At 47.7% G+C, this 15,966-nt stretch overlaps 1 protein-coding gene across 1 annotated transcript in view; it reads right to left on the bottom strand.

Annotated features, from left to right (window-relative positions):
- LOC147632168 (uncharacterized) overlaps positions 1-15,966 on the bottom strand; it is a 149,753-nt gene that overhangs the window by 105,078 nt on the left and 28,709 nt on the right. The window contains exon 2 of the mRNA XM_086808804.1: positions 12,239-12,464. Within this exon, the coding sequence (XP_086664930.1) occupies positions 12,239-12,464 (226 nt within the window). The remainder of the gene's footprint in view (positions 1-12,238; positions 12,465-15,966) is intronic.

The raw sequence follows: 15,966 nt of genomic DNA on the forward strand, positions 1-15,966 counted from the left end.
ATGCTACGCCTGGGCTTTGAGCCAGGATGGATTAGAGGGGTGGCAGCTTTGTATTCCACAGCTCGCAGCCAGGTGCTGATTGCAGGAGGTCGGGGGCCGAGTTTTGAGCTGACCAGATCAGTCCGTCAGGGGTGTCCTCTCGCCCCTTTCCTTTTTCTCTTCTTTGCGGAGGCTATGAGCATGTATTTGACGGCAGAGGAGGTTGGTTTGAGAGGACTCCAGCTCCCAGTCCGGGGGGAGGATTTGCTTGATGCTGAGTTTGCAGACGACACGGGCTTATTTTTGCATGGCCAAGAGGCCAATCTTATTCGGGCAGAGCAGTCGCTCCAGGTTTTTAGTGCAGCTTCGGGAGCATTGATCAATTGGCGCAAGACAGTGGCCTTTTGGATCAGTAGTGCTCCCACTCCGGCATGGAGCCCGGACCCCGGTTTTAGATGGATTCCTCCAGGCACAGCAGTGCGGGATGCCAGATTGGCCTCGATTTGTCACCTGAGCAGCAGATTGCCCCGCTTCTTCTGAGCATTCGGAAGAAGCTATTGTATTGGAGTACAGCTCGACTATCCTTGGCTGGGAGGGTGGTGGTGGCAAATCAGGTGCTGTTAGCGACTATGTGGTACATTACGTCTTGCTGGATTTTCTCGAGCTCTTGCATCAGCCAGGTACAGAGGCTGATCAGGAACTTTCTGTGGTCTGGGCGGGACGGTCAGCCAGCTCGGGCAAAGGTTGCATGGGCAGTTATTACACTTCCGCTGGCTCAGGGCGGTTTGGGCATTATAGATCCAGTCGATCAGAGTAGAGCCTTTTGGGGAAGCTTATTGTTCGGGGGTTGCTTCCAGGCACTGAGCCTTGGAAAGAGCTCCTCTTGCAGCGACTGCAGGCCCGGGCGCCTCCTGCAGGGGGTACTTGGGCACCAGAGATTCGCTGGATCTTCATAGAGATGAGGAGGACAGGCCTCAGTAGAGGATGGGAGGACAGATTTGCTTTGAGTATCCTGAGAGCTTGGGAGCTGCTGAGACCGGGGCTCTCTCAGCGGCCTCCTTCTTGTGTTGAGGAGCGGGCCAGGCAGCCGCTCATCTGGAGCCCAGCGGTTCGTACAGAGCAGGGTCATATGCTGGGTTCTCGGCCTCGTCTAGCCTGGGGACCTTTAGCGGCAGGCCCAGCTCGTAGTTTTGGAGACTGGCAGGCTTTCTGCAGTCTACCAGAGGAGACCCAGGTGGAGAGGCTGAGTCACTTCAGAGGGGGGTTGATTATGAGGGATGATATTCAGGAGGCACTTACAGAGGAGTGGTTCACACCTCTCGAGCCAGTGGCCCCTCGGTGGATGGGAGCCTTTACACAGTTGGAGATCCTGATTGCTGTCAGAGCTAGCACTGAGGATGGCAGATGCCTCTATTATGAGATTCAGGATGAGGGCAGACTCCAGAGAGTGGAGGTGGAGTCGCCTTTGGTTGCAGAGTGCACCTTTCAGAGGATTCGGGTAGTGGCTGCCGCTTCTTGGAAGTGGCATATTGACCCCGACCCTGCTGACGTGCTCCCGGATTGGCGCATATGGGCATATGCAGCGCGCCCCTTGGCCCGGCTACAGTGGGACCCCGGGGAGTACGAGTGGCATGATCCTTATGCATCCCTTGAGGCCACAGAGATCACCTTTTTCCAGTATACTGTTCGGCTGGGACGGCATATTTTGACGGCGAGGAGGACGGTTTCTCCAGCGGCAGCGGGGCATTGGCGATTGCAGGGACTATCACAGGAGTTCCTAGAGGATTTCTGGGCTCGGCTCTGGGCTAGTCGACAGGCCTGCAGGATCTCGGCTTTTCAGTGGCTGGTCGCCCACAGGGGCTCAGCAGTTGGCACTTGGCTTGTTTACAGCGGTCTTCCGGCGGCCTGCGTCCGATGCGGCCACCCTATGGAGACACAGAGACATTGCCTTTGGGACTGCCCTCAGGCACAGCAGATTTGGCTGCGGATGCTGCGTATTCTGGCCCCCCTCTCTCCAGAGGGTATGTTTACGTGGGGTGCCGCTGCTTGGTCGACTTCGTCAGGGCCTGCTATGGGCTATGAGATGGAGCAGGGCAGTCAGGCCATCAGATTTATTAGGGGCCAGCCTCGCCTGGTTCCGGCACCGGATTTCTCGTCCGCCAGCTGGACACAGGAGAGGGATTTACGATGGGAGCTCCTCAGCAGCCTCACCATCTGGTTCACCTGGAGGGCCCGGTGCTTTACGGCCTTTGAGGGGAGATTAGAGCCACCAGCAGAGACTGTTCGGGGGATTTGGCAGGAGTTGATCCACACCCTGCGAGGACAGTACGACCGCATCCGGGGAGACTCGGATGAGGCGATCTTACGGCGCCAGGCCTTTCACACCACTTGGCGCTGCGGCCCGTTCTACACCCTACACACGGGATCCCCCCGTTGGCACTACAGGCCACCTGTTTGGCTCTTCCCCCCCCCTATTGTATGATTTAGCCGCTCAGTTCTTTAGACTGATGCTTGTATTTTGCAGCACCTAGGGAGAGTCTCCCGGGCTGCCATGATGTATTCACTGCTCTTCTCTCTGTTAGGAGCAGGAGAGATCTCTTTTGTAGCCCTACGGGCGTTTTTTACATAACTAATGAAAGGATCTTTTCTCGGAAAAAAAAAAAGAGGGCAGGGGCGAACTCCGTCGCCCAAGCCACTGCCCCCAGGTGCTAATGCGCAATGTGGACTACACCATCATGTACAGGCAAAGAATCCTCTGCCAAACCTCTTGCGCTTTGCTGCAATTCCAAAGGCACTACAACTCCAAGGGGGGTGGCTACAACGTGCACACTGGGCCGGCCATACTAGCCTCGTAGTTCGGCACTTGGTTGGCCATTGGAACTGCCAAAGGAACAATGTGACCTTCCTTGGCAAAACGTTGTCCCACATACACTGTTAGGAGAAACTGGCGAACCCCAAAATCATGTACAAGAGTGGAAGGCATGTGCATCTGGCTTTGTGGTTTCTTTGTAAAAATACTAGAGTAGTAGTAGGATCCCTTGCTTGCAGATGACAAAGTGGTTTTGATAATCAACGAGTGTGCTTGCATGATGTGATGGAATGTTACATAATCTCATCGTTGTACAAAATATAGCATATGTCTGTTATGTGTGACTATCATTCAAGAAATGATGATAAAGTTTTGACAATGAACACTCCGTATAATGTGCTTTTGGTCCAATGATGGTGGCACCATGATGTTATTGCCACGAGATGTCATAGCCCGATAGTATTGTCTAAGAGGTTTTGGTGATGAAACTATGATTGGTGCTCTGGGATCTTGTCTTTGAGGAAGCTACATCTATGGCATTGATGATGTCATAGCCCGATAGTATTGTCTAAGAGGTTTTGGTGATGAAACTATGATTGGTGCTCTGGGATCTTGTCTTTGAGGAAGCTACATCTATGGCATTGATGATGTTGAGCTTGCCCTAGCCCAAGAATCAATGTGGCTTTGCCAGAGATGGTGGATGCTGAGGAATCTTGTTGTTGAGATGGTGTCTCTACACTTCGGGGGTGCTACTTCGGATGGGATTACTTCATGAGATAATGATATTCATGATGGCTAGTGGTCAAGAGTGGCTACTGCAGTGTGTCAGGAGACATTTTGATAGTGGAGCCTTGGGCATCTGAACTTTGGTTAGGGAACGGTGAGTGGGAGTTAGCAACATATTGTAAGTGTTTCCCTTGGGGCATATGAACCAGCGCTTGAAGTAATAAACTCAAAAAAAGGACAACTTTAACGCATTAACTTCAGTGGCCTCAAGAAAAACGAGGAAAGGTGGCCGTCGGCCACATCAACCTAGCAAAACAGGAAAGAGGTGATAACGCCATCACACGGTGGTAATCTTAACATGGAGGAAGGCAAGGAATAGAAGATTATGGGGGCCAATGGCCATGTTGGACATACGTGGTGCTGCTATTATGCAGGCTGACTGCATGAGGAGTGGGCGACGGCATATGGAAGCCAACCTTAGTAACTATGGTGGACTGATGGGTGATGACAGAGGTAGGGCCGGTTGCCAACACAGGTTGCCGTAGTGAGAAGGGAGTGTGGCATGATGGCCACTTGGCATACTGCTCTTGGTGCTCGTAGCCTCACACTATATATAAGCATCTTGAGAGCAGTTGGAAGGGGGATAAAAGACAAAGCCAAAGAGATTTCAGAGGAGGCGAAGGAAGCAAAAGACATCACAAAGGAGGATTGAGACACTGCTGATATTGAGGCCCGAGAGGCTCCTGGTAAAAGGGAGGTGGAGGGAAGGCCGTTATGTTGTCATTCTGAGGAGAAGGATTGTGGACTGCTTCCTTGAAGGCTGAGAGTAGTTGGGAAGGAGGGCAACTTGGATTTCCAACCTCTCGGAAGAATTGCCTTGAGCTATCATGTATTTGTCCCTTGATGCTAGTTGTTTCGAAGATGAAGACCTTGGCTGAATATCCTTTCACCGACATGAACCTTCTGTATTTTGGAATAGCACCTTAAGAGCAACTTTTGTTATCTACATTGCTCTGGTGCCCGCACTTTGGTAGATCATGTGAATGTCCTTTCTTTGGGGGTGCCCGCACTTTGGTAGATCATGTGAATGTCCTTTCTTTGGGGTATTTCTGACTAATGGATCAAGTGTTGAGTGTTGCATGTGTGTTGTGTTAGTGGGTTGAGATACAGTGTTGATACGAGGGTTATAGAGGCAAGTGCATGTTTAATGCTCTACCTAACACTGTTTTGGCACCCCCACTGAGGAATGAACGCATTCAAAGTGTTGTGAGATAGTGTAGAAAGAGTTGTTTCAAGCCACGGAAGAACTTCCTTGAAGATTTTCAGTTTATGGTGGACCTGGATGCATGTTGTGATGAAGCTCTTACTCATTGAGGACAATCCTTTGGCTTGTTGTGAAGCAGCAGGGAAGTAAAGAGAACAAAAGCTTTGCTATGTGTTTGTGCGGATGATGTGGTGTAAAACTTGGCTTGGTTGTAAGTTTCCCAAGGTTGTAATCCCAAGTGTGTTACACTGGTTGCAATCCCTTGGCGGTACTTCCACGTCAAATCGCTTGGTTGCAGAGTAGTTGTGCTGTCAAAGATTGCTGACATGGCTCAGGACCTCCCTGAGTTTAATGGGTTACCTAATGAAGATGTGAATAGGTTCCTGGAAAAGATAGAGTTTGCAGCATTCTTGAAAGCAAAAGAAGATCCTGGCATGCTCCTAAAGATCCTTCCTTTCTGCTTGCAAAGAGAGGCAAAGAGGTGGTTCGAGGGCTATGTTGCATCCTTGAAGCTGGGTGTTTCTCTGGTTCAACTGGATTATCATGGCGCTAAAATTTCCCTCGTGACTCAGTTCCATAGAGTGAGAGCACCTGTGGCACGAGATCTTGGCTCTACATCAAGGAGAGGACCAAATAGTTGAAGGTTATGCAGCAGATTTCTCGAAGCTTTAGAACCAGTGGAGAGAGTCTCCTGGCAACAAGGATCCCCCTTCAATGCTGAAGAAGGAAAGATTCGTTTTGGGTTTGAGGAAACCACTACGAGTAAAGGTGGAGCAAAAAAGGCCTTGCACTTTTGAAGATGCAGTGAAGATTTCTCAAGAGAAGGAATGGAAAATGTTCAAGCTGGGCTTGATCAACGTACCTTCCTTGAAAGAGAAGCCTATGTTTCAAGAGCCTATGTATACTATGTTATCATCTGGTGTGTATGCTTTGCTAGGTGAATCAAAGAATGTCTTCCCGATTGATGGACAATGTGCCTTCCACAGAATACCTTGCTCAAAGAAACCTTGAGGAAACACCAGAAATTCAAGCTACTTTTGAAGACATGTCTTATCAAGGAGACAATGAAGAGGATTCCAGAGTGTTAAGTCATGAAGAGGAGAAGCATATCATCTCCTTTACTCAGGAAGAGGAGTCGTCATGGGGAGCAGAACAAGGTGAGAGCTAGGGCAATACATGGGATGACTTTGTGGAAATGGTACATGAAGCTGAGGACGAGTTGCTGGGCTATGATGAGGAGGTTTCCATGAAGGCTTTCGAAGACTAAAAGGGGATTGGGAGTTCACAAGGAAGATTGATGGAGGATGAGGATGAGGAAGACAGGGGATCCAGTGTTGGTGACCATGTTTTTTCAATACTTGCAGGTGATGATAATGAAGACTCTAGTGTCTTCCCTTTGAACCCCAATACTTACATGACTAGAGCAAAAGCTTTGTGTCATGGGAAGATCAAGAGTTTCTCGGTCCCATAGTCTTTGTGAAGATATATCCTTTGATGCTATGTGTCAGGATGTCCTATGTAGACCTGATCCAGATGAAAGGTGCTTTTGACTAGAGTTCTTTTGGAGCGGGAGGGCTGAGTGATGACAAGTTTGCTTGGCAGTGGTGTTATGTGCCACTCAATGCAGGTATTGAAACTTGTGGGACCTTTGGTGAGCTTCCAAATGCCATTACAAGGACCAAAGCTTGGGAACTCAATGTTTGTGATAGGTTTCTTACTCTGCCGTATGACCAAGGAAAGGAGATTAAGCTTCAAGATTTACAAGGACCAAAGTGTTTAATCCCGAAGGATGGGTTCACTCAGATACCTATTCAGAACATGTTCGTGAAGAAACATCTCAAGCACTCTTGTATGTCAAGGAGGAAGAAGAAGACGCTTTGGAAAACCAAGCACGGGATGGGTGTGTTGGCAATGAATGGGATGAGTTCATGTGGCTTGTGTATGAAGAGCATTTATCAGACAAGGTTGAGGATATTCCTTCTGAAGACCAAAGTGTTGTAGTGCCATGTAGATCATGTGGATTGCATCAAAGCCAATGAAGGACATGTTCTGCATGAGCAAAGGAATGAGGGCCCTGACTCAAGTTTGCCTCAAGCCACTTTGCAAGAAGAAGATGCAGGTGGAGAAGTGATTCCTTTTCACCATCCAAACATCCCTACTTCTTCAGACATAAGATGGCTGGATGATGGAGTGTGGTTGGTGCATGATAATGATGAGCTTGAATTAGGTATGTTCCTCACCTATGACAACAAACTAAAGTATATATCCTTTGGAGGATCAGATTTCGAGATTATTGTTGCTCAAGCATCATCGACTTCTTTTCTTGATTCCAGGGATTCCTATCATGTACTCTTACTGTCTACAGGATGAAGTATACTTGACTTTAATCAATAAAGGCTGTTGGACATGAATGTCTCAGCAGGCTAGCGGGGTGGGCAAAACATGTTAGGAGAAATTGGCAAAGCCCAAAATCATGTACAAGAGTGGTCAAGGCATGTGCATCTAGCTTTGGTACACTCAGATGTTCTTTCTTGTGTGAATATGGGAGTAGTAGTAGGATCCATTGCTTGCAGATGACAAAGTGGTTTTGATAATCAACAAGTGTGCTTGCATGATGTGATGGAATGTTACATAATCTCATCGTTGTACAAAATATAGCATGTCTGTTATGTGTGACTATCACTCAAGAAATGATGATAAAGTTTTGACAATGAACCCTCCGTGTAATGGCTTTTGGTTCAATGACGGTGGCACCATGATCTTATTGCCAAAAGATGTCATAGCCCAATGGTATTGCCCGAGAGGTTTTGGTGATGCAACTATGGTTGGTGATCTGGGATCTTGTCTTTGAGGAAGCTACATCTATGGCATTGATGATGTTGAGCTTGCCCTAGCCCAAGGGTTTGCCAGAGATGGTGGATGTTGAGGAATCTTGTTGAGATACTGTCTCTACACTTTGGTGGTGCTACTTCGGATGGGATTACTTCATGAGACAATGACATTCACGATGGTTAGTGGTCACGAGTGGCTACTGCAGTGTGTCATGAGACATTTTGATGGTGGAGCCTTGGGCATGTGAACTTTGGTTAGGAAAGGGTAAGTGGGAGTTAGCGACATATTGTAAGTTTTTCCCTTGGGCCATATGAATCAGCACTTGAGGTAATAAACTCAAAAAAAAAAAACTTTACTGGCTTCAAGAAAGAGGAGGAAAGGTGGCTGTCGGCCACGTCAACCTAGCAAAACAGGAAAGAGGTGATGGCGCCATCACACAGTGGTAATCCCAACGTGGAGGAAGGCAAGGAATAGAAGCTTATGGGGGCCAATGGCCACGTTGGACATACGTGGTGCTGCTATTATGCAGGCTGACTGCATCAGGAGTGGGCGACGGCATATGGAAGCCAACCTTAGTAACTATGCTGAACTGGTGGGTGATGACAGAGATAGGGGCGGTCGCCAACACAGGTTGACGTGGTGAGAAGAGAGTGTGGCATGATCGCCACTTGGCATACTTGCCTTGCATGCTTTTGGTGCTCTTGGTGCTCGTAGCCTCACACTATATAAAAGGATCTTGAGAGCAGTTGGAAGGGGGGGAAAAAGACAAAGCCAAAGAGATTTCAGAGGAGGCGAAGGAAGCAAAAGACATCACAAAGGAGGATCAAGACACTGCTGATATTGAGGCCCAAGAGGCTCCTGGTAAAAAGGAGGTGGAGGGAAGACCGTTATGTTGTCATTTCTGAGGAGAAGGATTGTGTACTCCTTCCTTGAAGGCTGAGAGTAGTTGGGACGGAGGGCAACTTGGAAAAAAGGGTGATCATCATCATAGACCATCTTGTGAAGGCTTGACAGTGTGAAGAAGGCTTGTGATGCCTCAAACCATTTCAATAGTTGATTTGCTGCTGTGCCTCCAACCTCTTGGCAGAATTGCCTTGAGCTATCATGTATATGTCCGTCGATGCTGAGTTGTTTCGAAGACGAAAACCTTGGCTGAATATCCTTTCACCTACATGAACCTTCTGTATTTTGCAATAACACCTTAAGAGCAACTTTTGTTATCTACATTGGTCTGGTGCCCACACGTTGGTAGATCATATGAATGTCCTTTCTTTGGGGTGTTTCTGACTAAAGGATCAAGTGTTGAGTGTTGCAGGTGTTGTGTAATAGCGGGTTGAGATACGGTGTTGATACGAGGGTTATAGAGGCAATTTCATGTTTAATGCTCTACCTGACAACGCATCCAGAAATCTCTAAGGAAGCGGGAGGGAATGCCTTGGGAAGCCCAGCGGTCTGCTGCTGCTAGAGTGTCGTCCATCACATGCATCTAGATCCTACGACGCATCCTCGCCACGTAGCGAAAGGAGAGGTTGTCAGGCTCTCCGGGTTGAAGGGGTCCTCCCACTCGCAAGGTCCCACTGGACATGCGTCAAAGGTCGGCTTTCCCAAAGCCATAGCCGCAACGAGCTGTCACAGGCCACCTTGGCCCAAGGAGGGTCAATGTGCCAGTGATGATCATAAAAGCCAAGAATCCTCACCCACTAGAGTGAGCCACCGCTAAAATCCTTGGAGGAGCAAGAGTCAGCCGGCCCTGATGTCCAACTGAGAAAATGAGTGCACGCCCCCCAACTGAGGTGAGAATTTCTAGGGGATATCATGATGAGTGAAAATGCTTCCCAGCAGGGTAATGGGGCTCCAGTGTTGTACCTCCAAACGATCACCTCTCTCCTTGCGAATCAAATGGATAAGCCCTTCTGAAAGCCATTCTGCCATGTGGCCAGAGACCATGATGTGGCCCGGAAACCACCTTCCATGAGATAACAATGAATAATGAAGAGGGAACTAGGAGGCCATCCTCGCCGGGGCACATACCGCAATGCAGGGTCCAAAGAGTGAGAAGGGAGAACACAAGAAACTCTATAAGCCTAGGGGACCACCTCCAATGTGTGCTGCCAAACTCTCTCTCTCACTGCTTCAATCTGGGGGGTGAGCAGACCTGCCAAGAGAAGTCCTCTGTAGATATCAATGGCAATGGCATGAACCTGGGGAGGGCCTGACTCAATGGCACCTGCTATACTCCTTAGCCTGCGGACCCCATCTCTACCATGGTGGGATCTTAATAGCTCGAAAAAATCCCGAGTGACCCTGTCTCTTGCCTGAGTTGAAAAGGATGCTCGGGCATGATACCAGAACTCTACCCACCTCTCCTCAATCAAGCAGGTCTCTGTACAGACTATCTCCACCTAGGACTCTAGCCAAGGACTATCTGGGGACTGCTCCTGGAGGGTGCTGAAGGGAAGCAAGGCTCCGCTCCTATTCCTGGAACGAGATGAGCAGGCGGTCCTGAGCTGCTCTATGTAGGAAAGAGCTGATATCCCCAACACCAAAGTCGAGATCCACTGCAGCTAAGCCCGGTCTAAAAGAGAGAGCTCCCAAAATCTCTTCGATTCACTGGCCAATCTTGGGATCCTGAATCAGGCTCTCTGGAATGCAGACACTCTCCTGCTTCTCTGGTCTCCAAGGATCCTCAGAACTCCGGCATGGTTTGGAGAGAGGTGTCTGGAATAATGCCAATCATGCCCCACGACTGCAAGCCCACTCATCCACATAGAATCTGTCAATACGGGAAAGGTTTGGTCCATGCATCCTCCTGCCAGATCTAGATAAACAGAGGCTCCCATGGGTGCAGCCAAACTCTAGGAGGTGCCAGGGATCCTACCCTCTCATGGAGAGAACCAACTCCTCCAAGGCAGAGTACTCCGCCCCTAAGTAGTATCCATCCCTCACATCTACCTGTCCTCTTGGTCCTCTTAACATGTTCTGAAGTCCCCTCCCAAGCACCAGAAATCTTCTTGTGGGTGCTCTTCGCACCTATATCCAAAACTCCATCCACCCCACCACCCTGAGGAAACCCACACGGTCTTCCGCAATCCTGATGACAACCCACTGGGCTCCGCCCTGGACAATGGTGCCTGAATCCGAAAGTGAGGGGAGAAACTTCTCACTGACTGAGATGTAAACACCCCATGGTTCCCCCTTGGACAAAAAGCGGGTGACCAGAAGATGTGACTCCATCCAGGTAAGGAAAAGGATACCCACTAATAAGCCTCCAACCACAGCTCTCTGCAGCTCCTAACGAAGAACCCTCCGGCTATGAAAGCGAGGCTCACCCATCCCATGAATATTCCAAGAGACAATCTGCATGGCTAAGAATGGGCAGAGAAGAACACCCTTTGTACGGAGGCGGTTTGGACAGGGAGTAGCTACTGTCTATACGGGGCCGCATATGAGCACGGTGGGCCCTGATCCTGCCTTCCATGAAGGCCCTCTCCGCTCTCACCCTGCTATATGCATACTCCGGGCTTCAACCATCACACTAAAGGTAGCAGTATGCTGGCACAAGGGGCACTGCAACTGACACATGGAGAGAAACAAAAAGGACCACTTCTAGGCTCGAAGAGGTGAGAGATCTGTCCCTGTTCCAGTGTCCTAACCCACCTAGCTCCATGTGAGCCAGTGCCAGCAATGAGAGACAATATCAATGAGATGCCTGTCTCCAATATGGTGAGAGAGAGCAACTGCTTGAGAGTGAATAGTGGAGGATGCCGCCTCGCAATCCCATTCGCTGCCAGGGGCGACACTGAGGGGGAAGGAGAAGACCATTGTACCTGTGCAAGTGATGGACAATCACACATACTCTAAGAGGGGCCAACGCGTCCGAGAACTCACTCATGTCCACCGGCAGGCACCTGAAGAAGCTGTGGTCCACTGGCAACCCCCATGACAAGGGGCTAGCCGTCAGGGGAATTTGGAGGCAGGGCAACTGCTGGCAAAGCTGCCATCGTCATCTCCACTGGGTCAGAGAACTGATGAATCAGTCGGTGCACAGAACCTAACTGCTATTGCCAAGAAGGATTGTCCACAAATGAAGCACTGTCCGGGGAGGCCTGAATACTCAACCCGCTGCACGAATGGGCCCCTGAACGCAATGACCTGGGTGAGAGCTTCCAGACAGACTATGCAGACCCGGATGGATGGAACACTCGATCAACTGTCCAGTAAGTTGAACTCCACCTGGGAGTAGCTGTGCCCAAGAAAATGAATGTCGCTGATTTTCCCGGGCTCACCAATGAGGGCTGACTAAAGCAAATCCCGAATCTGACCATGTGTCAGGCAGCTCCCAAAAATCTTGCAAAGCAGTGAAGAGGCCACAAGGGAGGAGACTGTAGAATCCAAGAGCTGGAGGCCCACTTTTGACAAAAGGCAAGGGGCAATGGCCTTATTCAGGGACAACGGAGCAGCTGCCATGGAGTCCTCCAACTCGTGGTCAACCACTTCACCAGTTCCACCAATAATGAAACGAATGTTAAACATGTAAAAGACTCTATAGAATAGCAAACAGTCATGACTCAAAAACCAATAGTATAGCAAAACCTTTAACTTGGTTACAAATGTGTACTTTGACTTACCATAGGGAACCCTGCCAATTGCGCATAAGCTGCAGCTGTTGCAAAATTAGTTGCACCTGGACCTAAAGTGGAGAGGCAGACGCCCACATTTCCAGTTAGCCGCCCCAACGTTGCTGCCATAAACCCAGCAGCTTGTTCATGCCTTGTCAATATCAACTTTACAGTTGACCCTCTTAGAGAATCTAGTAGGTCCAAATTTTCTTCCCCAGGTATTCCAAAAATGTATCTGCAGCAGCATGCATTCAAACAAATTACAATTCTTGGCAGAAATTTCTTATCACAAGCAGTTAAGTTACTCACCAAAATTGAGCAAAAAGAAAAATCAGGCATTCAAACAAAAAGAAAAACCATTATTGACAGAAAGTTCTTATCACAAATAGCTAAGTTACCTCACCGAATTGAACAGAAAGATAGGCAATGGCATTCTCACTCGTGTCATTCAAACTTCTTATTGGGTAGACATGAGCTCATTTTACTAGAAAAACATTCCCCCTCCCTTCCCCCTTTCTCTCTCTAATTTATGATCTTTAGTCTACACATGCAACTTTTGAAACACTTTTTGGTCTCATAGACCCTTTGAATCTTTAGTAGACATTAATAAATCTCTCTCTATACCTATTAGGTAAAGCACCACAGAGACAGACTATTGAGGCAGCAGCCCAAGAGGCAGGACACTGTACAAACATCTATCACTGACCTTTTCGTCCCTCACCAGCAAGCCCCAGCTAACCCTCAGTCCATATGAGATCCACCGAGACAGATTGACAAGGTCAGGGCTAGACATCCCCACCAAGTGAGCACTGCACGCACTCGGGGGGTCCTCTGAGAGAGAGCACATGTCCTCAAAAGAGCCAGACGTACCCCATCCCAGAGACTCAAACCCTCCACCCGACAGCTCCAGATCTGAGACTTGCTTTAGTGACACAGAAAGGCACTCAGTCCATGAAGAGGAAGACACATTATGTGTTCGGGCACATGAGGCTCTTCTACTGCCTACTATATTGTACACAGAGCCTACGTAGTATGTTGGCCTGTATTTTCCTTTTGGTAGCTAGTATTTCATTTTTCATGTTGTCTTGAGATCCAGTTTACTCATGGATCACATGTAACAACTTTTCGGTCACAAACACCCCCAGGTCTTTCAAAGACATTAATAGCATGCTTCCATCACACATCACAGAGGCCAGATATTCTCTCGGCCATCAGATCTGCAGTGGCTGAGGAGGGCATCCTTATTAGTTGATCATGGCTAATTTCTCCCGTACAAGGTCACATGCTGATATCACATCTGTATACACTAGTGGTAGTCATTTTTCCTTCTCTCTCAGTTACTTTTTCTATATCCATGGTATCATTGTATCACTTATGCTCTCATAGACCCTTGAGGTCTTTTGTAGACATTAATATTACTTTCTTTCTTTCTCTCTCTCTCTCTCTCTCGACATGGAGAGGTCTCATAATAAGAGGTGGACATCATCACAACTCTGTGCTCCGTTATGGAGGAAAATGGTACTATTATTGGACAACGTATGAATTCCATCCATGCCACTGTACTAACAACTTGTATTAGCCACATGGTTATCCGAGCTACCCTCATCAGCACATATTCAGTGTAGCTAACTAGTTTCTCTTTCAGTTTTCCCATGGATCAGTATTTTCATGGAGCCTGGCATTATGTTCTACTGTGCTTTTTCACCTACACTGTCCATAATACCACAGACTTTGACAGGAACCAGATTCAAAAGAGATTTTGGCACTTATACAGAAGGAGCCAGATTTCCCACTTCTTTTGGTTATGCATACATGGTGACCTCCCCATTAATTAGTGCAGGGCTATTTACGGTTGTGCAAACCCCTCTTGCCCCAGATGCCTGGTAAGTTTTGAGACAGTACAAATATTGCATATGGGGGTGTAGAGCTGCTCAAAGGATTTGGGGCTCTATAGCTCAGCTTATGAGCAGATTGAGGAGAGATACCATCTATGTTACTTGGGGTGCTATTGCTTGGCTCACTCAATCTTGTCCACATTTTTTGAGGGCAGGGATTTGGACACTGCCATAATGATATGTCGAGGTGTGGCCCACTGTTACATGCTGCTAGATATTCCTCATACACAGTTTACAACACCTCTGCAAAGGATTGATATTACTTGGGAGCACATCTTGGCAAATTTGGAGGGCCAGATGCAGAGAGCCTATAGAGGGTATTAAGATATACAACACTCAATGCATTTGTACTATATGGGGAGAGATTATTCACTCGTATGGCAACATGGGCTCATATACAAGGACCACCCAGATCTGCGCAAGCAGAGCACACTGTTATCATGAGAGAGTGGGATCATGGGATCTTTTTCTCATCAACCCCCATGGGACTCTCTTAGCACCATTGTGCCTGATAGGGTTGTTTCCGTATGGCGTACGACAACTTATCGTACGGAATACCGTATTGTACGATACTGTATGGATTTTTTCAGGGAAAAAATTTTCTCGAATTTTTTTTTTCAAAAATGTTTTTTTTCCAAATTTTTTATTTTTCAAAAAGAAATTTTTTCCCAAAAAATAATAATTTTTTTGGTAGGTAATGGTCTTTTTTTTGCTTATCTATGGCTGTTTGAGCTTCCTCTATACTATGATACTTCCCTCCTTTCTAAAATACTCCATATCTGGACTTGGAAATACCTAAGTTTTATAAGTATTTTTTTAAAACATCGTATTTTATTGTACGACAAGAAAAAATATTATATTGTACCGTATTTTCCCGTACGGTATCGTATCGTACGAACCGTACGGTATCGTGCCTGACAACCCTGAGTTGGTTGAGATCACCACACATTTTCAGATGGGGAGCTTCTAGCCTTTATTTTGTGCAGTCTACTTGAACTTATAGAAATTTATTTTGTATTTTCACCAGAGTTATTGCTAGCACCATAGGTGTGAAGCAAGGATGCCCACTCTCTCCTACACTATTTGGGTTATACATTGATAAGGTGGCTGACTTCATTGTTCACGGTGGTGGGGACGGCGTAGCAGTGTTGCATAGAAACGCGTTTCATACAGTTTCAAAACGTACGAAACGTTTCGAAACGTTTCGTACAGTATGAAACGCGTTTCATACATCATGCAGTTTTTAAAAACCTTAAAAAACGTTTTCTTTCGTGGATCGTACGGCGCAGTTTATCACGCTTCCCAGTGGCCGCCGCCTGTGAGTTCGCCGATTTGTGTGCCATCCTTCGATTCCTTCCATCGCTTGTGTCGGCCCCCTGCTCCTTGGTGTCCTTGGGCCTTGTGGAGGTCTTCCAAAGGGGTAATGTCATGTTTTGCTTTAAGTTGGTTTTCTCTCCACAACTCACAAAACAGCACACTTTTTTCTCTTCCATCAATATTTATGGCATATCTTCCACGGTCCACCCTTGCTCTATTGAGATTAGTTTATGTTATGTGTCGCACTTGCAGGGCCAACAATCTGCATTTATCCCCGCCTTGTAGGATGCCTCGAACAGGTGATTCTCTTTGGAACAATGTCACCTTCAAGTCTAGATATGGTGGCTCAGGCTCCGGAAAGTGGAAATGCAACTTTTGTGCTGATAAGCACCATGGCAGTGTCACCAGGTTGAAGGCACATTTGTCACAAACAAAGGGTTTCGGCATTGGGCCATGTAAGCATGTGCCACAAGAAATCTATGATAGCCTCAAGGCTTGGAAGGCCATGCAGCTAGGTATCCCCCT

This window comes from Cibotium barometz, chromosome 14 (assembly GCF_041138505.1).
Source record: "Cibotium barometz isolate CiBa-2024 chromosome 14, ASM4113850v1, whole genome shotgun sequence".
NCBI classification, from domain to species: Eukaryota; Viridiplantae; Streptophyta; class Polypodiopsida; order Cyatheales; family Cibotiaceae; genus Cibotium; species Cibotium barometz.